The 25,645-nt window shown below is 36.0% G+C and overlaps 1 protein-coding gene across 1 annotated transcript in view; it reads left to right on the top strand.

The window, feature by feature from the left end:
- RGS22 (regulator of G protein signaling 22) overlaps nucleotides 1-25,645 on the top strand; it is a 185,638-nt gene that overhangs the window by 38,154 nt on the left and 121,839 nt on the right. Inside the window, exons 3-5 of the mRNA XM_023521020.1 lie at nucleotides 6,068-6,130; nucleotides 15,164-15,385; nucleotides 24,945-25,030. Of these exons, the coding sequence (XP_023376788.1) occupies nucleotides 6,068-6,130; nucleotides 15,164-15,385; nucleotides 24,945-25,030 (371 nt within the window). The remainder of the gene's footprint in view (nucleotides 1-6,067; nucleotides 6,131-15,163; nucleotides 15,386-24,944; nucleotides 25,031-25,645) is intronic.

The raw sequence follows: 25,645 nt of genomic DNA, 5'->3' as shown, positions 1-25,645 counted from the left end.
GTGTCCTTCGATTCTAAATGATAGCTTTGCCGGGTAGAGTAATCTTGGTTGTAGGTCCTTGCTTTTCATCACTTCGAATATTTCATGCCAGTCCCTTCTGGTCTGCATAGCTTCTGTTGAGAAATCAGTTGACAGTCTTATGGGAGCTCCCTGGTATGTAACTAAATGCTTTTCTCTTGATGTTTTTAAGATTTCCTCTTTGTCTTTAACCTTTGGCATTTTAATTACGATGTGTCTTGGTGTGAGCCTCTTTGGGTTCATCTTATTGTGGACTCTGAGCTTCCTGGGCTTGTATGTCTATTTCCTTTTCCAGGTTAGGGAAGTTTTCTGTCATTATTTCTTCAAATAGGTTTCCAGTTTCTTGTTCTCTCTCTCTCTCTTTCTGGTATCCCTATGATGCAAATGTTGGTATGCTTGATGTTGTCCCAGAGGTCCCTTAAACTAAACTCATTTTTTTTTTAAATTCTTTTTTTCTTGTTGCTGTTCCGATTGGATGTTTTCTGCTACCTTATCTTCTAAATTACTGATTTAATCCTCTGCTTCATCTAATCTACTATTATTCCCTCTAATCTTTATTTAAGTTATTGTATTTTTCATTTTTGATGATTCTTTTTTGTATTTTCTATCTCCATTTTTGTTTTCTGTCAATATGTTAAAGTTCTCACTGAGTTTATTTACTCTTCCCCTAAGTTCATTGAACATCCATATAATCAGTGTTTTGAACTCTGCATCTGTTAGATTACTTGTCTCCATTTTGTTCAGTTCTTTTTCTGGAGCTTTGTTCTGTTCATTCATTTGGGACGTGTTTCTTTGTCTTCCCATTTTGGCTGCCTAGTTGTCTTTTTTCCTGTGTATTAGCTAGGGCTGCTATGTCTCCCAGTCTTAGTAGAGTGGCCTTATGTTGTAGGTGTGTTGTGGGGCCCAGTGGCACAGTCTTCCCTGGTCACCTGAGCCAGGTGCTCCAGGTATGTTCCTCGTATGGATCATGTGTGCCTGCCCTCCTGTTGTAGTTGAGACTTAGTTGCTGTTTCCATGTCAGCAGGACGGATTGACCCTGAGGCTGATTGATTGTGAGGACTGGCCGTGACTATAGTGGGGAAACTGTTGTGCAGTGGCTGACTCTGTGGAGCAGGATTTGCTTTAGCAGGAGTTTGGTGCTTGCCCAGTCTGTCCTTTGTGTGTGTCGTCCTTGGATGTGGTCCCGCGTGGTGCTTCGGCTCAGGCTGAAGCTAGCCACTACGTGCAGGATGGGGCCTCCTGGGAGGGGCCCCACCACAGGCCAAGTTCAGCCATTGCCTGTGCCCTGCCCTGGGCTTCCTAGCATGAGCCACCAAACAATCCACAGTTGCCCACCACCCATGCTGGATCCAATGTGCCTCGATAGGCTAAGCTGCAAACCAAGGCTGGCCACTACCAGCGCTGGAGCTCAGAGCAAGTGAGTCAGTCAGCGAGTAAGTCCGCACAGGCCTCTTAAGAGGAATGTCTGTGACTCCAGCAGCCCTTCCTCTCACTCAGCCACAATCTCTGCTGGTTTTCACAGGCAGAAGTTGTGGGAACTTCTCTTCCTGGCACTGGAACCCTGAGCTGAGGCTGGGACCTCTTCTCTGTGGGGATCTTTGTGGCCACGATATCCCTCCTGATTTTCAACCACCACATGCAGGTGTGGGACCAGCCCATTCAGCATCTCTGCCCCTCCTACCAGTCTCGAGGTGGTCTCTTCTGTATGTCCTCAGCTGTAGGAATTCTGTTCAGCTAGACTTCAGGCAACTCCCAATGATGGATGTTCTGTAGTTTAGTTGTAATTTTGATGTGGTTGTGAGAGCATTTACCGACTTCGCCATCTTGACTGGAGGCTCTCTAACACATAACTTTTTAATATCAGATTTTATGCTTTAAATGACTATACGCAATTCCTAATCAAGATTTTTTTAACGGTGATCTTTTAAAATCCTTGAATAGTTTCTATTGGTGAGAAACTGTATCATCCAATAGGTATTAAATTTTTTTTAGACTGTTTTTAAAACCACTTTAATATCTAAGTTAAAATTAAAATTTAACAATTTTTTTTTCACGACAAATATAATGTTAAAATTTCTTAGGATAAACAAATAGATTTAGAAATCAATAAAATGTTTTATATCAGATATTTAAAAATAATGATGAAATTCTTATTGCAGTATATACACACATTTTTCAAGCAGTGATCTTGTAACTAGCTTGGACACTACTGCAAGGATCTATGAGTTGCCAGCTGACAGAAATATCTGATATAAATGAAGGCTAAAATTTGAGGCCATCATCTGTAGCCTTCCAGGATCTCTCATTCTCCTTTCTTTCAAGCTGTCAGCACCTTTATCTGTGCATTGTCTTCTTTGACACCTCGAATGGAAACTCCTCCAACAGTTTCATGGGGGCAGTGGTATGCCCTGTAGCTAGCCAATAAATCCATATCCAGGGGCTTGAGCAACTACCTGGCTATGCTCAGGGTCTTTCAGAGGAGCAGTAGGTGTGGGACGTCCTGGCTATGCTCAGTGTCTTTCAGAGGAGCAGTATGTGTGGGACGTGGCATATAAATCTCTGTCTCTATGGGAGGGAGGTGGATCTGAGGAGTCCCAAACAAGGTTGCTCACAACCAGAAATCACCATCTGGGAGCTCCAGCCATCAGTCCTGCGCCTGATTACCTTGTGAACTGTAAGGGTCCACCTTCACTTGACCCATTGAATTCCATTGTCTGTACATTGTCTAGTGATTGGCTTATTTAGAAAGGAGAAAAGAAAGAATGTTTATGTATTTTAAGAAGAAGCAAAAATGAGTATAATTTTGGAGGTATGGTCTATCCTATCCCTTGATTGATGATAACATTCCCAATCTAAAGTGTGGAAGTTTAAGATTCTGCATTGGAAATTAGTTGAATGGCTTTGGTTTAGTATGTGAATAGCTTGAAAGGAAGTTGGAAACATGGATTGTCCTTCTACTTCTGCCATTAGCTAACAGTCTTTGTCTTTATTATGTTTTGCTTTCATAGACTTGAAGTTATTTGAAATGCATTTTGAATGCCATTTTCCCCATTTGAGTCTCTTTTGATTCCTCCTACCAGATATCTTTCTCTCCTTTGGGAGAAAAATGGTTTATATTGTAATTTTCTATGGCATCTATTATATTCTTTCTTGAACTATGATTTTTGTCTGTATTTATCTTATTTCCTTTTCCTTGTGTATGTTTTTTTGGTATATCTTTGCAGTTGTGAAATGATTGTAGTTTATTTGATTTGAGGGTGCCGCAAAGTAATTTTTTTAAGCAAAAAAATTTTTACCTACTGTAATTAGCAAGCACATGTAAGCTATTTTGTTTAACCCTTTTTCAGGAAGAAATTTGAGAGGTTTGGACTAAAAATGGAAAAGCCGACTTCACTTTCACAGATGGTGCACCTGTAATATATGAACAAACAGGTTTCAAGAGTGTATTCAACTCTGAAAAATGTTTTTACCTTCTATTGCATCATTCAACATAGAATCTGGGTTGCAAATTTTGTAGTCAGGTTTATGGAATGACGTAGTGGAGGAATTGATTGTAACTCAGTTTTCTTCTTGATTGTACCATTATCTATCACCAGTTTATTGGTTATTTGGAAGATATTAAACTTGAATATGGAGACTTAGTTCATTTTAATACAACTATGTAACTGGATTGTGGAAACCTATTGAGAGTGACTGAGCTGCTGCTTCAGATCAAGGTCTTTAAATTTTTTTTTTAATTAATGGGTTTTGAGAATAAAAGGTTCATCAGATCCTCATTGCTTTACAAGACTGTTTGCTACTGATGTGACACAATATCTGAACTCAGTGAACTGGAAGGAAGTGCAATGAGAAAATATGCTCATTTATTTAGAGAAGTACAGGCATTCCCATTAAAGTGAGACGAGGATTGAGCAGAAGGCACTTGTTCACTGCACTTATTTCCATTATAGACCTGCCCTGATATGAGCAGAAGCACTAATGTTTAATATTGGTAGAAATTAATATACAATTTTAGAAAAGAAATTCAGATTTTTATAAAGTATTTTAATAATGGTTGTAAGTACAAACCTGAAGATGTGAAAGAATGCCAAGGAAATGCTCTCCAGTGTGGTTTGGTTTCAGGGAGACCTGAGGGAGCTGAAAGCAAACTGCTCCCCAAGGGGTTAGGGCAGTACTACTCTTGATTAGGGTCTGTGGACTGATGACACTGTTACCAGTCCATGTAGAGATGAGTTCAGAAATCAAGAGGAAATGTTTAGAAACTTTACTGTAATTTGACAGAGTATGTTTATATCTATTGAATTTAATAATAAAAAATTGGGCTTGTATTATGTATATGTTTTATTTTATTTTCTAGTAATTCAGTCTTGCTGTATTTTACAGAAGTTATCTGAAATGGATTAGGGACAAAACAAAACAGGAGCTTCATCACAAGTAATTTGGAAAATGTTGAGTTAGAATATCTTAGAAGTGTGAGGCATCTGAAAATGAATATATGAATCTAAGAATTATCTTGAAATTTCTGGCAATGTGGCTGGCCAAATTCTAGACAATGTTTAGGTCTGTCTCTATGAAGTACACATTCTGTTTTATAGCTAAAAATTAAAAATGCCTATTTTAGAAAAACTAACAAGGGGCTGTACTCCACTACTGTTATTCATTTTAAAATCCATGACTCATGATCATGGATTTTTGATCATGAGTCCAGTAGTGCAAAATTTGACCACACTTATTGTAACACAATGCCTTCTACCTAAGAGATCCTAAAAATGTTTATTGAATTCAGTTAATTTCTCCTAAGAGTTAGCAGAAACTAGGTAGTTCACTAAATAAAGTCCAGAAAATTAAAGTAACTTTGAAAGGTAAAATTTGAAAGGTTGTCAGCCTCATAGCCACCACCAAATGTTATCTGCCCTGTTCTGCTTTATTAGACTTTTGTCAGTCATAACTTTGAGAGTATATTATGAAAGTGCCACTGTGAAGGTCTTTTAATAAGATCCTAAGTTCGTTGTTGTTATTTTAATCAGTTTGTATTTTTAGTAAGTTCCTTGATATAAATCCTATGTGATTGTAACTCTATCCTTATTCTTCAGTTACTTTAAAAATTACCCTGAAAATCTATTTTCTAAAATAGGTATTAATATACTATAGTATCTTTCTTATCCTTCCACACTATACTTCAACACATTTAAAAATATTGGCCAATATAAAAAGAAAATAATCAGCCATATGGAAATAATAGCATTATATCATATCGTCAACTTTCATGTTAGATTTGTAAAATTGAAATATAATTATGAATAACAAAATAAACACATGTACTATACAACAGGTTATGCCATGATGTGCTTTTGACACAGTGGAAACAATTACCAATAAAATAAGGTGTATTATTTGGAAGAGAGAATTTGCTCTTTGCAGTGTCTTTCCAATTTTGCCAACTTTAAAAGTGACTATGTTGGGGAATGAAATTGTTCTGGAGAAAATGTATACAATCTTTATGCTTAGAACACATGCATTGTCAAAGTTCCTTCATGCAAAAGTTAAGCAAGACCCAAATTACTAAAGCTGTCTTTCTGAGAGGGAAGCAGTAGAATGTTTTCTTCACTTAGCTTATCACTTCCATTAGGCAATTTAAGAAATTTACATTGTGAATTTCATTTTAACCCCCAAACACTAGTTCTTACTTTATTGACTCTGCCTTCATTTTTATGAAATATATATTTTTAATAAGTCTGTGAGAAATTTACCACGTGTAGTATTTTGTATTTGTTGGTGTTTCATTTAAGTGTGCTGTATTTTTCACACATTCTGTTTTCCAGCTAAGTACAGTAGCAAAGTCTTTTAGGAGTATGCTTCATTCTATTTTTGTATTTATTCCTTTCAGATAATGTAGCACCGTGTTCTGCTTATAGTGAGGATTCACTACTGACCAACTGAAGAAGATTTGAAGATCTACATATAATCTATTGATAGTAGAATTAGAGAATAATATTGGCATGTTTTAAAACAAGCATAAGCATAATATTGTGTTCTTATGTTTTTGCAGGAAGATTCTTTGGCAACAGATAATTTCCTTGTGGACTACTTTAATGAATTCCTAAGCCTTCCAGTGAGTGTATTATTATGTTCTATTGAATATATTATCAAAGCAAATATTGTAAAGATTGGATTATATTATGAGACAAATTTATTAGGGCTAATATTTTTTAAATCACTTCAGTTCACAAATCCTTCCCTCTGGACGCTATCTAAAACAATACACTGAACACATGCTCCACTGATGCTGCCTTTTTTGGTCTCCAAATCCTTTAGTATTATCTATGAAATTAGTGTTCAAATATGAATAGAGGTTAACTCTTAATAGCCTAAAGATTGAAGTCCTAAGTATGGAATTCGAGACCCTGGCAGTTTGGCCTCAACCTAACTTTTTTAGCTGTATCTCTTAACCTCATAAAACTCATGCCTTCACACTCTTTTCTGCCTTCCCCATCCTATCCCCACCCGCCTTGATCACACGTATTCTTCCTGTGCTCAAGTCTCCCAGTGTAATGGTTAGTAACAGAAGAGAGATAAAACTGTGTTTGAGCCCAGCTCTTCCGCTCATTACCCTTGCGATCTTAGACATATTTCTTAATTACTTAATTCTTTGATTTTTTTTCCTCTGTGTAAACAAAATATCTTACAAGTTTGTTATGAACCAAGGTAATATATATATAGTGCCTGGCCCAGAAGTGGTGCTTCCCTTCCCTTTCCCTTCATTAACTAGACCATCTCATCTTCCATTCCTGAAACATAAGGGGCAGTCACTCTTTCATTAGATTGGCGGATCGTTGTCAGTTTAAAGGATAATCTTCTGTGCCACACAAATCTGTCATTAGTTTTGACTTTTGAAAATTATTTTTATCAGAGACTTGAATGAAACATTGCAAGTGAACCAGTGTTTTTCCAACTTAAGGTCACTCGATTAGTAAGTGACAGGGTCTACCTGGGTCCACATGGCTCAAAAGCTTGTCCTACTATACTGTAATGACTACAGAATTGGCAACAGAGGAAATAAACTGATATTTTGGGTAACAGAATCTGATCTCATTTTTATCATGGTCATCTGAAATGGGCTAAAACAAACAAAGCTAATGTGTTTTTAGGGTGCGTTAACAGATGTATAGTTAAGATCAAGAAAAAATATTAGTCTGGAGCATGGAAGGCACTCAATAAATGTTTTTTTTTTTTTAATAGGATGTAATTGTCCTATTATATTTGATTACATTTGGAATATTGTGTTCCGTTTTTGGTGCCACATGTTAAGCGTTGCTCTGCCAACCCCGACTTGGGGAGACTCAGCTAATGAATGCTCTGGAAACCACGTCAGACAAGGAAGGGCTGAAAAAGGTGTAGATGTCGAACCTGGCTAGGGAATGGGTAGAGGGGTTGGAATGCAGCAGCGCTTTCCAAATATTTGAAAATCTGATTGAGGAAGAGGGGTTAACATATTATGCAAAGCTAGAAAGCAGAACCAGGGCCAGCGTTTATGAAGAAATTGATTTTTTCTCACTAGAAGAAAGATGTTTAAAGTTTATTTTATAACAGTGGAATGGTTTGGCTTGTGAAGGAATAAACTCCCTGCGATTAGAGATATTCAGGTATGGGTTAGGAAAACATTTTGGAGGATATTTTGTGGGGCATAGAGGTATTGGGCGGGAGATTAGACTTTTCCAACTAAAGAAAATGTGATTCTTTCACCTCTATCAAAATAGACAAACTCAGGAGCTACATTGTAAATTTCCTGGGGCCAAGGATAGGTCCCTTTCTTCTGTATCTCCCAAAGCTTCTTGAGGATGATTGTTTTTATTTCTACAACTTTCATATAATATCCTTGAAATAAACAAATGAACTTTCTAATGTTCTTTTCCTTTGCCTCCCCTCCTCTACCATGCTCCGTAAAATCCCCTAACAATATGAGTCTGAGAGTGTAGATGATATATGTTATAACGTTCTCAAAATAAAGGGGCCCTTAGGTCATCTAGATTTCTGAGACTTCTAAGACTTCTTCCACATTTGTAGTGACATGCCCAAGGTCCCATGACTGGATTGTGGCAGAAATGGGCCTAGGAATCAGGCTTTCTGGCTCCTACACTGTTTCTTTCCATTACACCATTACACCCTTGGGACACATTGTAAGATCCAGAAATTGATGGCTGGTAGCCTGCCTCCATGTTATTTTTTTGATGAGGGGAATCCAGGACAGTTGCCGCTATTATAAATAATTATGGCACTTTCCAAATCCTAGCTTTCATAACTTCATTCTGTTTGTTCTAGTGCCAGGTTCACATTCAGATATTGTTTTCATGTGGTGTCTGGGAGGTTTCTTGCTGTCAACTCTTTATGGACAAGTGTTTGCTTATTAAGTTTTCTTCTGTGCTATAGTGTGAAAACATTTTTTTTTTCTTTTGGTTTTGTTTTGTGTGTTTTATGCTCACTGACTGTTGTGGGATTGAGTAGATGAGCCCACATACAGATTTAAGTTGGTCCTCTGTGGGTGGTTTTGAATGTTTGTGACATTTATGGTTTGCAGAAGCTGAAGGGGTGGCCTGTTCCATACTCTCCTTGCAAGGATAGGTATGGCATGTGTTTGCCAGACCATGCTTAGCTATGTGCCTTTGGAATTTTACCATAACTTCTTTTTTTGGACTGATTCTCCACACTTTTTTAAAATCTGTAAACTATTATAATTTCTTGCAGCTTTATGAAGGAGTTATATGTTAGATGGATTGTTTGGCACCGGGTGAGAGAGAGGAGGAAAGAGAGAGAGTATGGATTTGGGGAATGAGCGGGATGAAGGGGGATGAAGGACTTGCATTGTTTCCTGCCAAAATTTAAATACTCAGAGATTGATTTTTAAAAGTGTTGATGGGACTCTAGGTAGTGCTGCTTAGTTCAGCATTTATACCTGTGGGTGATAAGCCTTGTAGCTCAGACATAAAGCACCAAATAACCTAATGTAATTCGTTATACTAACTAAGGATATTTTCTATGCACTTTATATGTCACATTATTCCTTTCATCCCACTGGTGAATACGTCTGGTGAATAGTTTATGGTGAAACATCTAAAATGACAATAAAATTTAGATGAAAAGAAGTTGTTATTGGTGACTGACTAGTTACATTCAAGTATTCAGATGTTTTGCATTCACTGAGTAGGATGCATGTTTAAAATATAGCTTTTGGAGCTCAATTAGTAGAGACAGAGTTGGACCAGAGATGAACATGTATTAAATTAACCTAGTCATTAGTTTTTAATTTAAATACTGTTCAGCTAAATAATTTGGCACCTGGTAAGTTTCAGTGGTGCTGGGCTGGCAGTTTAAGCCCATCACTAATTATTCACAGAGTTTTTTTCCCCCTCCTCTTTTCCAGAAATGTGGAACCAGCAATTCATCGTGGTAAAAATATTTTCCTGCACTTGCTTTCTCTGTGAAAATATTTTTCGCACACAATGACTGGTACTACAAAGTTAGCTTTCACCACCTTCAGGTCAATTCGTTTTAGAACGTTTAGAAAATGATACTCTTGAAATAAAATTAAGTAAGGGAAAGAGCAGATCTCATAACTTTCAGAGGATTGGGTTTGAAGCTCAAATTCAAGATTTTTCCTGTCGTATTATTAAAAGGCCAGTGTTCTCTAAATCAGCCCACTCAGCTTTCTGGGGGAAAGACTTTCTACATCATTCATTTCTAACTCTCTCCCACCTTAGGTGTCATTTACTGTCACATAACAAAACTAATTTTGGGAATTTTGTAGATGAGCTTAGAAATGGTAAAAAGAAAGGGCTCGATGTATGAGATTCTTTTTAAGCAGAAAACAGGACTTTGATTAATAATTAAATATCAGGGTTTTTCTGTGTTTTAATTTTTTAATTTCGTCTGTTGTGTGTAAAATATAGATGGCACCCCACCACACACACACATATGAATACATATGACAGTCAGCATGAAGTAACGGAAACAATGTGGGTTTTGAAGTTTGTCTTAATCTGGATTCCGTCTCTCCCCAGCTGAAAACTCTTCAGTGGCTCCCTATCATTCTAAAGCAATGATTATTGAACTTGAGAGTGCATCAGAATCACCTGAGGGTTTGTTAAACACAAAATACTAGGCCCCACCTCAGTTTTTCTGCTTATAGGGAGAGGCCTGAGAATGCAGTTCTAACAGGTTCACAGGTGATGCCGATGCTGGTTCAGGTACCACACTCTGAGAACCACTGATTTGAGAGGGTAACTTGAGAATTTAGCATATAATAGAAAGTCGTCCTCTTGATGAACTCTGCCTCTCTCTACAGGTTTGTACACTGTTACTCTCCCCTTGAATTTTAAATTTCAGCAATGTCAGACTGCTTGCAGTTCATCAAAAGTGCCCTATTCTTTTGTGCTCCCATGTCTTGATGAATTTGCTATTTCTTTTGCTGAATTCCATTCTCTTCCTTGTCTACTACATGAGAATGCCTGTTGATTCTTCAAGACCCAACTTTCTCTATAAAACTTCCTTACTTACTTGGAGATAATTTTTGTGTGTGTCATCACTCTATACATACTTCTATTATAGCTATTATGTGTTTAAGTAGAGTTGCAACATATATGTATTATTACTCAAAATGAATTACTTGTGCTTTGCAGAGAGAGCAAGAGTGATATAAAGAGTTAGGATAATTTCGTCTGTTGTACCAATCCATAAACACGCATATATCAATCCATGTTCTCCTGGAGAGATGAGACTGCCATTCCCTCGGTGGGATCAATATTCTTGCCTCTCACAATGTAGTTATCTTATATGGAGGGTGATTCTAGTGTTAAACATACATATTTTTGTATAACGTGAGCTTTAAGCACTGCCCACCACTTCATCTAGTCCCTAACTGAAGAATCAGTGGAATCAGTGACCCATTTCAATGCTAGAGGAAACACTGGCTGTGATCAACTTCTTGAGAGGTAGGACAATAGTGTACTTTATGGGTGTTTTCAAGGATTTCAAGGGATAATTTTGACTAAATATGATCTCATTTTATGTGCTGACTGTAGGGTCCATTCCCCTTGTACTGGTTCTGTGTATTTACATATCTTTCTTCTTCTGTTAGATTAGCATCTGAGGCCGAATTCGTGTCTCATTCATTTCAGTTGGAGCTTTGTGGAGGTCATATGATCTGGATTGGCTCACTAAATGTAGCAATATATCATCTATTACAGTATCTCATTTAATAAGGATTCAATAAATACTTAATCATAAGTAAACGAATTAACAAAAGAGCAGTGGAGTTGGGTGATCTTATTAGAGAGCAGAAGATAGAGACTCCTTTTTTCCTGGAGAGACAATCATGGACTGATGGAGTATCAAACATGAAAGGTACCTTGGGATTATTTAGTTAAAACCCCTTTGTATGACAAACCTCAGAGAAGTGAAGTAATTTACTCAATATTTCTCCATTTAATCATTCTGCTTATCCTTTTTTAGATAGATTATAGTTGAACCAAATCCCTTTTAAAGTACAATAACTAAACAAGATATAATAATCTAGTATTGCTACTATGGTTTTTGTGGACAAATTTCCCCTTTAACATTTACGTATTACACTAATTTTAACATTTCAGTATTTTGTTGACTTTTCATTAGAAGGTAAAATTAATGACTACATACTTGTTTCTTCAAGAGCAGAAACAATGTTTAATTCATCTTGTATCATCTTTGCTTAAGACAATAACTGACCCTTGAGCATTCAAAAGTTTTGTTGTTGAAATAAGTAAACTGGAAAAAGCTTTGAATCAGTTCTTTGTCACCTTTATAAAATAAAAATCATAGTACCATTAAGGACCTTTGGAGATCTACTCTAACTCATGACTTTTTGAATAGAAAAACACTTATTTACTGCTGGCAAAGACTCTATCCCATTTTAATTCCAAATAGATAAATTCTTAAGTTTAAAAATTATAAATATTTTATATATAGCTACATTTCTTTAATAAATAGCAACATTTCGTGTCATTTTATCATAAACAGAATTATAATTTTCCTTTTGTTATTTTTCTTATTTTGTAAAGTACTTCTTTTGACCAGTTCCTCTCTTCATTTTCATGTTTACATCCTTCAGCTTTTCTTTCCAAGAATGGATATTCTCTGCTTCTTTTTCCAACTTAATTTGGATCAGAATTCAAGTATTTTTGTGAGTGCATATGAGTAGCAGAACCTAAATCACATGTGAAACCATAGCTACAAGGGAGTGTGGGTAACATAGTTTTTAGTTGTCCAGATTTTGCATTTAAGGAGATTGGAATGAATCCTGAGTGAACCAGTCTACAGCATCACTGTAAGCACTACTGAAATTATGTGTCAACCCTAGGATTAAAGCAGTTTTGGAGTCATGAACCCAGAGTTCTGTAGTAAGCTCATTAGGGGACTTGCTGTAAAGCCATGAAGAGATTATGTAACCTTTCTCAGCTGCAGTTTTGCTTTGTAGGTTGAAAACAAAAGTAATTGCTAACTACCTGCCTTAAAACCTGCCTTGGCCGCTATGTGTGAGGGGGACAGCAACCCACCCAGAGAGTTAATAATTACCGCACTAAACCTGGTTATGATAGCAGTAACTCTGTGGTAACAGCCAGCCTCCCCAGAGCGTGGTGATGGCTCTGCTTGGATAGGAGCATCTGTCTTGCCAGCTCATGAGACAGCAAGCAAAACTCCAGACCGCTAGAAGAATCTTCCTAAAACACATCAGACTATGTTATTTTTTAAAATGGCATACAAAAACTTCCATGATCTGGTCCTACTTCATTTACATCAAGTCTTTCTGTTCCTTAAACTCTTCCACCTATAAACTATTCTAGTTCTATTCCAACTGCATTAAACTGCTTAAAATTACCCACATATACCACGCTGCTTCATGTCTCTGTGCCTTTACTTGTAAAACCGGAGCACAGACTTTGGGATCATAACACCTTGGATTTGAATCCCTGCTCCACTAACTTCATGGAGTGATTACTTAGCACAGTGCCTGACATAGAGAAAGGTGGTCAGTATATGCTAGTTTTACCATATGTGAGGCAATATAGTAAAGGAGGGAAATGTGCTTTCTTTGGGAGCAGATAGACTTATTTCTGTAGCCTTGATCTAGCACTTTATAGCTCTGAGCCCATGGCCTATCACATAACTATCCAGAGCATCCATTTTTTTCCTGTTAAAGAGGTATCTCAGGAATGTGTAAAGATTCAAGATAGTGCACTTAAAGTGTCTGTCACATGCTTGGCACACAGTCGATGTTCGGTAAACAATAGTTCTTATCATTCCTGTTATTTCTGCCAGCTGTGCCTTAACTATTTACTACTCAGTAAGATTGGCTACTGAGGGTCTCAGAGTATCACAATCTCTCTATTTTTTTTTTTACTTGATTAACAGGAAATATTTTATTTGTACACAGAACTAATTGGCATTCTTTGCTTTTGATTATCACAGTTTTGTGTTCCTCTGGCTACCAGGTGTGAGGGTAGGAAGCAGAAAAAAGAAAGGAAAAGAATAAATAAAGATCAAGTTTGTTCTCTTGTTCCATGGATTCTCAGAACTAAAAGAAATCTTTTCCAGATGGTCTTTCACATTATACTGCTCCATTTTCCCTACCCCAGTTAATATTAGATGTCTGTTCTCTACCCAGTTTAATTCAGTTTTTTTCTCCAATCAGATGAATCTTGTCTCTGGTATCAGCAGACTCTTTTATTTGCTTAGTCTAGTGATAGTATAATTCAGAGATAATATTTGACTTTTAGGTAAGTGGTACTTGTTTGAATCTCATGTTTGAAAGACAGATGTAGTGGGAAACGAATGAAATATATTTACTGAAGAAACTTGATACACCATTTACTGCTAATTATTATTACTTATCCATTGAGCTATACTTGTAATTTTGAGGAGAAATCTTAGCCCTGAGGCTTTTTGAACTGTGAACTGACATTCATATTGAACTCTATTGTCCATTCACTTTCAATTTCATAGAAGAAGAAACAATCAGACTTTAGAGATGTGATATTATCTGACATTTAAATAAACACACGAATACACACATGTGGGCATTTATACATATATATATACACACACACATATATTTCTAACTCAAATTTTCCTACATCCTGCCATTCATTAAATTTTAACTATAGTATATCTAGTAATCCCTTAGTAAAACGTGAAAGAATTGATGCTGTCCCTAGGACAGTGACTGATTTAAGGGGAAGGGTTTAATGTTTTTCCCCACCAAGCTAAAAATACGTAAATTAATCTACATGAATAGGGAGTTCAGTGAAGGTATCCTAAAGTAAATTAATGTTCTGTAAAAGGGACCTGATTCTAAATTTGGAGGGCAAAATTAGAAGAGGCACAGCCAATTCACCTTTTACTTGTTATGGAAATGGAGGCCCCAGATTATGGAGTTTTTGAAGTAGTTAACAATGCTCCAGATTTACCCAAAGTCACCGTGCTACTTATTGGCAAGCTAACAAACTCAAGATTCCTGGCTGTTGTATATTAACTGACTGACTTTAAATAAAAGTTGGCAGCATTTAGTAATTACTGAGAAAAGCTCAGAAATGTTATCTTTCACTTATTTTTTGTCACAGTGAGAGGAATGGTGTTGAAATAGTCTTAAATGAAGAACACATTGTACTTAATTTTCTCCTTTTGGACACGGGATAAGTGCTTTCATTGCTCCTGGGGATGAAAAAGATAATAGGAGTGTTATTTCTTCTTTAAAAAATTCTTCCCTAGCAATCCACCCCCTTCAAAGAGAGTAGTATTGCTTCATAGAGACCAGGTGTGTATTTCTTTCCAGTTCCAAAGAAGCACAGAGGTAAAATGTTTATGCAAAGGAAATCTCTGCTGTGATATACTCTGACACTTATCTCATGGCATAAGTATACTGGGAAGGAGGGATTCAGTGCCTTCTCTTAGCTATAGTCAATAGATTTCCAAGCTCCGAAGAGGAAGAGGTAATGATTAAAGCCACAAAACTTTGTGTGCATGTATGTGCATAAACATAAGTATCAAGTCTTTTTGGAGACAATGAGTTTCTGGCTTTTAAAAATTTAAAGACCTATTTTCACAATTTATTTCACAGACCTTTTCAGAGGCAATTAGATTTAATGCGGATTATGGAGTTTTTGAAGTAGTTAACAATGCTCCACAACTTTTGGAAAAGCAACTGAAAAAAATTCTACAAAACCAGCAACCCCGAAATCCCATCTATGATGTTGTAAGGAAAGGAAAGAATGATGTCCAGCCTCTTCGAATGAATGCCGCCTCCGAAAATGAGACCATTAATGTCAACTACAATATTATGGTAAGAAAGTATATTTGAGTTTATATCTTACTAGACAGATAAAGCATTAGGTGAGATTAACATGAGGTTCCTTGGGCTTCCCTTTATGAAGTTTAACTATATTTATTAAATTTATAGTACTTAAACATAGTAATTGTTAGCTGCTGTTATTATTTTATATTAAATGGCCAAATTAGTCTGCCAGTTTTGTTAGTATTTGTCAATATGAGAAGGTTCACATACTTTACTTTGAATATTTAGAATATCAGGTTAATTTGGGGCAGTATAAATATGTGTGTATCCTTTACTAAATAGTTTTGATGCATTCTAGAACATGTGAGTATATAGTGAATTTACTTCATTTGGGTTCTATCCTATCAAGCCGTTGGGAATTGAGATTCCTGACCCTCACAACTGTGAGAGGAAAGAGCACAAAATCTTTTTCAAGTACACTTGGAATATTTACCAAAAATAGACACTATTCTGGGCCATAAAACAAATTTTAACAAATTTAAAAGGTGTGAAATCATATGAACTATGTTCTCTGACTATAATAAAATTAAACTATAAATCAGTAATAGAAAGATACCTGGAAATCCCCAGATGTTTAATTAATTAAACAACACACTTCTAAATAGCCCATAAGTCAAAGAGTAAGTAAGTCCCAAGGGAAATTAGAAATTATATTGAATAAAAATTCAAATGCACATAACAAAATGTGTGGGATGCATCTAAACAAGTCCTTGGAGATAAATTTATAGCTGTAAGTGCTTATATTAAAAAAGGCTATAGACAATAAACATATTGCAATATATTTACATGATTAATGTTGAATTGTATACTTGAAACTTATTGGATTTTTTAAAACAATGTCACCATAAAAAAATAAAAACTGAATATCTTAAATCAATGATCTAATCTTCCACCTTAGGAAACTAAAAAATTAAACCCAAAGTAAAGAAATAAAGAACATAATCAATTAAACTGAAAACAGAAAAACAAGAAGGAAAATCAGTAAAGGCTAGTTTTTTGAAAAAAATCAATGAAATTGGTAAATTTTTAGTCAGAGTGATAAAAAAAAAATCAGAGAAAACAGAAATGATCAACATCGCAACCGAAGGAGGCGACATCACTATGGATACTACAGACATGCAAAGGAAAATGAGGGGGAATTTTACAAACAAATATCAGGTCCAAGACAAGGATGTCTCCTCTCACAGCTCATTTTTTTCCCAGCTTTATTGAAATATAATAGACAATAGTTGTTCATATTTACATTGTGTAATTCAATGGGTTTTTTTCGATTATAGTTGCCATACAATAATATATTAGTTTCAATTGTACAGCATACTGATTAGAGATCTATATAAATCACAAAGTGGTCACCCCACTAAATCTAGTACCCCTCTTCTTCCTTACATATTTTTTACAACATTTTTTACTGTATTCCATATGCAACACTTTATATCCCCATGACTATTTTGTATCTATTCATTTGTACTTCTTAATCCCTTTGCCTTTTTCACCATCTCCCCAACCCCCCTCCTGTCTAGTAACCCTCAAAATAGTTTCTGTATCTATGAGTTTGTTTCTGTTTTTGTTGTTATTGTTTATTTTGTTCTTTAGATTCCACATGTAGGTAAAATCATGTGGTATGCATTTGTCTTTCTCTATCTGACTTACTTCATTCAGTGCAATACCCTCTAGGTCAGTCAAGGCATTATCTTTTTCCACCCATTTCCTTTTAGTCTGTGTGTGTCTTCTAATCTGAGGTGAGTCTCTTGTAGAGGCAGCATATGTAGGGGTCTTGTTTTCTTATTCATTCAGCCTCCCTATCTTTTGGTTGGAGTACTTAATTCTTTTCCATTTGAGGTACTTGGTTGATAGATATGTAGTTATTACCATTCTTTATTCCTGTTTTTGATACATGTTTTTTCTTCTTTAAGAAGTCCCTCCAACATTTACTGTAATGCTGGCTTGATATTGGTGAATTCTTTTAGCTAATTTTTGTCTGGGAAGTTCTTTATCTGTCCTTTGACTCTAAATGATAGCTTTGCTGGACAAAGAATTCTTGGTTGTAGATCTTGGGTTTTCATCATGTTGAATATTTTGTGCCAAGCCCTTCTGTCCTGCTTGGTTTCTTTTGAGAAATCAGCTGCCAGTCTTATGGGTGCTCCCTTGTAGGTAACTAATTGCTTTTCTCTTGCTGCTTTTAAGATTCTCTCTTTGTATTTAACCTTTAGCATTTTAATCATGATATGTCTTGATGTAGGCCTCTTTGGGTTCATTTTTTAGGGGGAGGGGACTCTCTGAGCTTCCTGGGGTTGTAGTTCTATTTCCTTCACCAGGTTAGGGAAGTTTTCCATCGTTATTTCTTCAAATATATTTTCAGCTTCTTATTCTCCCTCTTTAGGTACCCCTATGACATGGATGTTGTTACCCTTAATTTTGTCCCATAGACTTCTTAAATTATTATTATAGTCTTGGTTCCTTTTTTCTTGCTGATCTGATTGGGTACCCTTGGCTTCACAATCCTCTATATTGGTGGTTCAATCCTCTTCTTCATCCACTCTGTTGATTTCCTCTAGTAAACTCTGCATCTCAGATAATGTATTCTTTACTTCTGACTGGTTCCATTTTATAAATTCCTTTTCCATTTTTATGCTTTTTAATCTCTTTGTTAAAGTTCTCACTGAGTTCATCTACACTTCCCTTAATTTCATTGAGCATCTTTATAACCAGTGTTTTGAACTCTGCATCTGTTAGATTGCTTGACTCCCTTATTCCTGGATCTCTGTTCTGTTCTCTTGTATGGTTTCTGCTTCTTTGTCTTCCCATTTTGGCTGCCTTTCTGTCTGTTTCTGGGTACTAATTAAAATTCCTAAGTCTCCTGGTCTTATTGGTGTGGTTTTGTGTAGTGGGTGACCAGCAGCACAGACCTGAGAAGGGTTCAGCTGCAGGTCAAGTTTAGCCCCAGCCTGTGCCCCTCTGGAGCCACCTGTTAATAAGATTCAGCAAGTAATCCACAGATGCTGTGCTTATAGTTGCCTCATGAGGTCACTCCAGAAACCGAGGTCAGCTGCTACCAGTGTGAGCCTTGAAGCTGCTCAGCAAGTTGCATAGGACTCCCCGAGGACACACCTGGATGTGGCTTGGGTGGGGCCATGAGCTGGGGAAGGCAGAGTTTCAGAGAATCCTCTGGGCAGAGTGACCTCTGTTATCCTGTTCGATGACCTGACCTCTGTTATCCTGTTCGATGACGTTTTGACTATAGCAGCTCTATGTCTGCACACTGGGATGGGGGCAGGACTCTAGCCCTTGCTCCATCAACTCAGTGTCCCCCTATAAGTCCCTGGTGCACTCTGAGCAGCGTTGTTGCTCAGAATGAGCAGGTCCATCACTGTGAAACATGGTCCCTTTAAGAGGCATCTACAGCTGCCAGCTGCCGCTGCCATAGCCTCTGTCCCACTCAGCTGCTGGGGACCGGGCAGCCTCATGTCTTCATCCCCTCCTACCTCCTACCATTGCAGGGCGATTTCTTATTTCTCTCCCTAGTTGTAGAGTTTATGTTCGTCTAGACCCCAGGTGACTCTGCTTGCTGTTTGCTCCATATTTGTGTCACAACTTTGATGTTGTCAATGTGGTCACAAGAGGGGATGAATGAAGCTCCTATCATCTACTCCATTTTGCCCAGTCTTCATTTTTAGCATTGAATGGAAGTCTTTGCTAATGCAATAAAAGAAAAAGAAATAAAGATATATGGATAGGAAGAAAGACAAAGAAAACTGCCTTTTTCACAGATGACAGGATCTTCTACATAGAAAATCTGAAAGAATTAACATCAACAACAACAAAAATCCCTCCTGGAACTAATAAGCAAGTATAGCAAGATTGCAGGATACAAAGTTAATATACAGATGTCAATTGCTTTTCCAAATACTAACAAATTTAAATTTGAAATTTAAAATCCATTGCCATTTATCATAATACCACTTACCATAATAAATGTAATACCATTAGTACCCTCCCAATGAAATACTTAGGCATAAATCTAACAAAATGTGTACAAGATCTATATGAGGAAAACTATAAAACTCTGATGAACGAAATCAATGAGCTAAATAAATGTGTATTCCATGTTCATAGATAGGAGACTCAATATAATCAAGATGTCACTTCTTCCTGACTTGATCTATATATTCAATGCAATCCCAATCAAAATCCCAGCAAGTTATTTTATGGATATTGACAAACTAATTCTAAAGTTTATGTGGAAAGGCCAAATAGTTGGAAGACAGATGGTACGTAACTTAACGACTTACTATAAAGCTGCACTAATCAAGATAGTGTGGTATTGATGAAAGAATACACAAATAGATAAATGGAACAGAATAGAGAGCCCAGAAATAGCCTCTCATAAATATAGTCAACTGATCTTTGATAAAGTAGCAAAGGCAATACAGTGGAGCAAACATAGTCTCTTCAGAAAATGGTGCTAGAACAACTAGACATCCACATGTAAAAAAAAAAAAAAAAATGAATCTAGACACAGACCTTATACCCTTCACAAAAATTAACTCAAAATGGATTATAGTTCTAAATGGAAAACATGAAACTATAAAATTCTTAAATGATAACATAGGAGAAAACCTAGATGACCTATTACTAAAAAGTGATAACTTTTTAGATATAATACCAAAGACATGATCCATAAAAGAAGTCATTAATAAGCTAGACTTTATTAAAATTAAAAATCACTACTCTGCAAAGGACAATATCAGGAGAATTAGAAGACAAGCCATAAACTTGAAGAAAATATTTACAAAGACTCAGCTGGTAAAGGACTGTTATCCAAAATACACAAAAATCTCTTAAATCTCAACAAACAACCCAATTGAAAAGATGGGCCAAAGACCTTAACAGATGCCTTACTAAAGAAGATATTGAGATGGCAAATAAGCATATAAAAGATGATCCATAGCATATGTCATCAAGGAAATGCAAATTTAAACAACAATGAGATACCACTATACACCTATTAGAATGACCAAAATCCAGAACACTGAAAACACCAAATGTTAATGAAGATGTAGAGCAACAGGAAACCATATACACTGCTGGTAGGAATGCAAAATGGTAGTCACTTTGGAAGACAGTTTGATATTTTCTTATAAAACTAAACGTACTCTTACCATATGATCCAGCAATCATGCTCCCTGGTGTTTACCCAAAGGAGTTAAAAATTTATGTCTACACAAAGACCTGTACATGGATGTTTACAGCAGCTTTATTCCTAATTGCCAAAGTTTGGAAGCTGCTAGGATGGCCTTCAATAGGTGAATGGTTAAATAAACTGTACATTCAGACAATGGAATATTATTGAGTGGTAAGAGGAAGTGAACTTTCAAGCCATAAAAAGATGTGGAGGAACCTTAAATACATATTACTAAGTAAAAGCAGCCAATCTGAAAAAAGCTATACACTGTATGATTCCAACTATATGACATTCTGGAAGAGGGAAACTATGGATACAATAAAAAGATCAGTGGTTGCTAGGGGTAAAGGGGGTGGGAGGTGAACAGGCAGTGCACAGGGGATTTTTTAGAGCAGTGAAAATACTTTGTATGATATTATAATAGTGGAGGTATGTCATTATACATTTGTCCAAAACCATAAAATGTACAACACCAAGAGTGAACCCTGAGGTAAACTATGGATTTGGGGTGATTATGATGTGTCAGTGAAGGTTCATCCTTAGTAAAAACTGTACCATTTTAGTGAGTGATGTTGATAATGGGGCAGGCTATGCATATGTGGGGAATATATGGAAATCTCTGTACTTTCCTCTCAATTTTGTTGTAAACCCAAAACAGCTCTAAAAAATAAGTCTTAAAAAATATATTCCCACAAAGAAAACTCCAGGTCTACATGATTTCCCTGGTGAATTCTATCAGACATTTAGAGATGAAATAATACTAAATTTATAAAAAACTTTACTAAAAATTGAAAGAAGATCAATTCCCAACTCATTTTGTGATACCAGCATTATCCTGATACCAACGCTAGATAATGAAATTTCAAGGAAAAGAAGAACCTACAAATTAATATTTCTCATGAACATAGACATAAAAATCATCAAAAATAAAGCAAATCGAATCCAGCAATGCAAAATAAATAAATAAATAAATAAAAATAACATTTTAGAAGAAAATAAGCATAAATCTTTAAAACTTGGTGTAGGCATTGGTTTTTTAGATATGACACAAAAAGCATAAGTAACAAAAGGGAAAAAAAGGACAAATCAAAATGAAAATTTTATGCTTCAAAAGACACTGCCAGGAAAGTAAAAAGACAACTCACAGAACAGGAGAAAATATTTGCAAATCACATATCTGGTAAAGACTTGTGTCTAGACTGCTTAAAGAACTCTTACAACTGAATGATAAAAAGACAACCCATTGAAAAATGGACAAAGGATCTGAATAGACATTTTTTCCAAAGAAGATGCACAGATGACCAATGTGTATATGAAAAGATGTTCATAATCTTTAGCCATAGGGAAGTGCAATCAACATTGAGGGGTGGGAGGATAAGGGAGTTGGAGTGAGATGGAGAGTGACCACTAATGAGTGTGGGTTTGGGGGAGGGTATTGAAAATGTTCTACATTTGTGGTGATAGTTTGTGAATGTTGTAAAAACCATTGGATTATACAATTTGGATGGGTGAATTGTATGGAATGTGAATTATATCTCAATAAAGCTTTTATTAAAAAAGATAATGTACATACACACAAATCATAGTTATTTCAATACAACTATTAGAGTGAGTAAAATTAGGAACAAACAAACATCGATAATACCATATGCTAGCCAGAATGCAGATCAACTAGAACTCTTACATTGTTGGTGAAAATTCCATTTTGGAAAACAGTTTGGCAGTTCTAAGTTAAACATATACTATATTATTCATCTATCGTACTCCTATAGATTACCCAAGAGGATCGAACAGTTATGCTCCCACAAAAACTGTATGCAAATGTCTATAGTTGCTTTATATTTATAATCACCAAAAGCTAGAAGCAACCCAAATTTCTTTTCACTGAGGAATAGTTAAACTATGGTTCATCTATACAATGGAGTACTACTGAGCAATATAGAGGAATGAGCTAGTAATCCATGGAAGATCACAGATCAACCTCAAATGCATTATGCTAATTGAAAGAATCCAGTGTCAAAGGCTATATACTATATTGATTTCATTTATATGACATTCTGGAAAAAGCAAAATGACAGAGGTGAACAAATCAGTGGTTGCTAGAGCCTAGGGTTGACTGCAAATTGGCCTGAGTAAGTTTGGGGAATGTTGAAACTATTCTATATTTTGGTTATAGTCATGGTTACACGACTGTATGTGTTTGTCAAGACTTATAGAACTCTATACTAAAAAGGATGAATTTTACTGTATATAATTTATACTTCAGTAAATCTTATTAAACAAAATAATCTATTGGGAGATAACCATGCTTTATTTGGTTGCCTTGTACATATAAATATCATTGTTATTAATCTAATCCTGGAGGCATTTTGGAGAGCTTGTGTATGGCTCTTTGGAACTAGTTCTAGAATGCTTTACCTACAGCCAGTTTTCCCTAACCTTCTGGTTATCTTTTTGTTTCTTCACCAATTTTTTTTTTTTTACTCTTAAAGATTAAATAATTTTACCTAGGGTAAATTATTTTTGTGTTTCTTGTAAGTATTAAGTTGTCATTTTATGGTTGGCAGGATTGTTTTATGTCTTTTTGGTCTTTTCTGTATCTTAGTTACTTATAAATATGTTGAAGGAGTTTTTTGGCAGTTCGACTAAAGACTTCAATTTTTATTTTATTCTTTTTAAAATTTTCATTTTATTTAATTTTTAGGTCAAATAGATGCAAAAACATTCAAAAAGGGATGAGTTGTAGGTGAAGTATTCATTAGGTAAACTATGCAAATTGATTTTGTATGAACCAACTAGTCTGACAACCTCGTGGAATTCCTCGAGGGTTTATCTTGATCTTTACACGTAGTCCGAAGTCTTTCTGTGATACACTGAATGCACTGCTAATGAGAATTCAAGAGTCCTGTATGGTTGTCAGCATGTAGCATACACAGGCATGTGTAGAGTCTTTCTAACTACAAGATCTAAATGTCCTTCATTTCTCACTGATAAGTAATGAGACAGTCAACAAGATGCTACCTTTCAGGCGCTAGCTATTTCCAAAGTTTCTTCTATAATTTCAGTACTCCGAAGATAGTTTTGGTGAAGGCAAATGGGTTTTTTGGTTTTTGGTTTTTGGTTTTTTTTTTTTGACCGAACAGGAAGAAACTATTATGTGCTCTGTTTTCCAATCCTGGGTAGCCTTTGTGCCACGTGCCAGCAATGTCGAGCATGGGTGTACCTTGAAAAACATCAGCTTATCAAATGTTGGTAGCACTGCTCTGTGAGCCTTCAGTTTCCTGGCTATGATTAGCAGTCATCGTGTTGACTCTGATGTTACTATCACAGCAAAACTGTTGCTTTAATGGATAACAAATGGAAGCCACATAAATGCAGACATTGCCTCACTGAGACATGTACTTTATTGGTTGTTTTACTTACAAGTAGCATTTGTTTAGTGTCCAAGTTACTCATCTTGAAAAGTGAATATAAAACAAAATAGAATCAACAGTGAGTTTTAGGATGAAAAGCAATCTAGTAAGTCTTCCATAATATTGTATGGCACTCACAATCTCAAGATAAAATCTGAACTCTTTAATGTTATTTAAAAGACTATTCATAATCAGGCTCCTGCCTACTTATCCAGCCTTCCTTCCGCCATCCCTCAAATCTCTTCCTGTGATGTAGTTATTCTGAACTTATCTTTGTTTCCTCTCCTGCTCTCGTCTTCAATCGAGCCAATCATGCTTAGGTCAAAGAGTAGCATGTTCTGTGGGAAACCTTTGCTGTTTTAGTGCCTATGTGACCTCCCACAGAAGCCTAAACTTATGGCCCTTACAGAACACTACTATTATTACCTATTTGAATTATCTATAAACTCCTTAAGGACAGGGTCTTATCTTTCTTGTTTACCTTTGTATCTCCAGGATAGTGCCTGGGGATGTAAATATTTAACAAAATTTTCTAAAATTGGAAGGACAAGGGGACTTAAGTTACCATTGTGGCCTCTCCAAATTTTCTGGTTAGCTCTTTTACTGTTTGTGATCATTTTTAACCCATTTTATGGCTATGAAAATACTGAGGTTGACTGACTCTTCTGTCATTTCTTCTCCTTCAATAGTTATTTAATTGTTCTGGATTTAGTTTGTTAATCTGTAAATGGAGATAATAGTTGATACAGGGTTGTTGAGAGAATTAAAGAAGCACCACAAGGCAAGGAATGGCTTCAAATTTGTGACTCAGGGTCCTTGCTCTTATGGAAATAGAAGGTAGAGGCAGGGATCCTAGTAATAGCTGGAAGTCATTATTGCTCTGGTGATTAGGTCCTAATTGTCCTAAAAGGTGATTTTTCTTTGACATTCTTTTTCATTTGTTTTCTAATAGTGTCTCAGTCGTGAACAAGGTATTCAATGGATCAAAAAGGAAAGACTTCCAGCATTTCTGGAAAGTGATTGCTACTTTGAATACAGGTATTGTAGTCCCATCAATCTACATATTTTTAAATGCCTTTTTTTTTAACTTCCTTAAAATTCACTTTTATTTTTTATTTTTTTTATTTTATGTGCAGATTTATTCATTTATGTATTTATTTATTTTATTTATTTTAATTAAGTTTATTGGGGTAACATTGGTTAATACAATTTATAATTTTCAGGTGTACATTATCATTTGCTATCTGTATATTCTATTGTGTGTTTACCATCCAAAGTCCAGTTTCCTTCAGCTACCATATATTTGATCCTCTTTACCCACTTCACGCTCCGCCTCCCTCCCATATTTGACCCCTTTTACTCCGTCTACCACCCTCCTCCTCCCCCACCCCACTGCTAACCACTAGTCTGTAGTCCTCTGGTAACCACTAGCCTATAGTCCATGTCCGTGAGTCTCTGTTTGTTTGTCCTGCTCATTTGTTACTTTTAAGTTTATATCCCACATATAAGTGATATCATGTGATTTTCAACTTTTTCTGTCTGGCTTATTGCACTTAGCATGACTATCCATGTTGTCACAAATGGCAGTATTTCATCTCTTGTTATGGCTGAGTAATATTTCATTGTATATATGTACCACAGCTTCCTTAGCCA

Source organism: Pteropus vampyrus, unplaced genomic scaffold (genome assembly GCF_000151845.1).
Source record: "Pteropus vampyrus isolate Shadow unplaced genomic scaffold, Pvam_2.0 Scaffold287, whole genome shotgun sequence".
NCBI classification, from domain to species: domain Eukaryota; kingdom Metazoa; phylum Chordata; class Mammalia; order Chiroptera; family Pteropodidae; genus Pteropus; species Pteropus vampyrus.
This window is presented reverse-complemented; position numbering and strand designations above follow the sequence as displayed.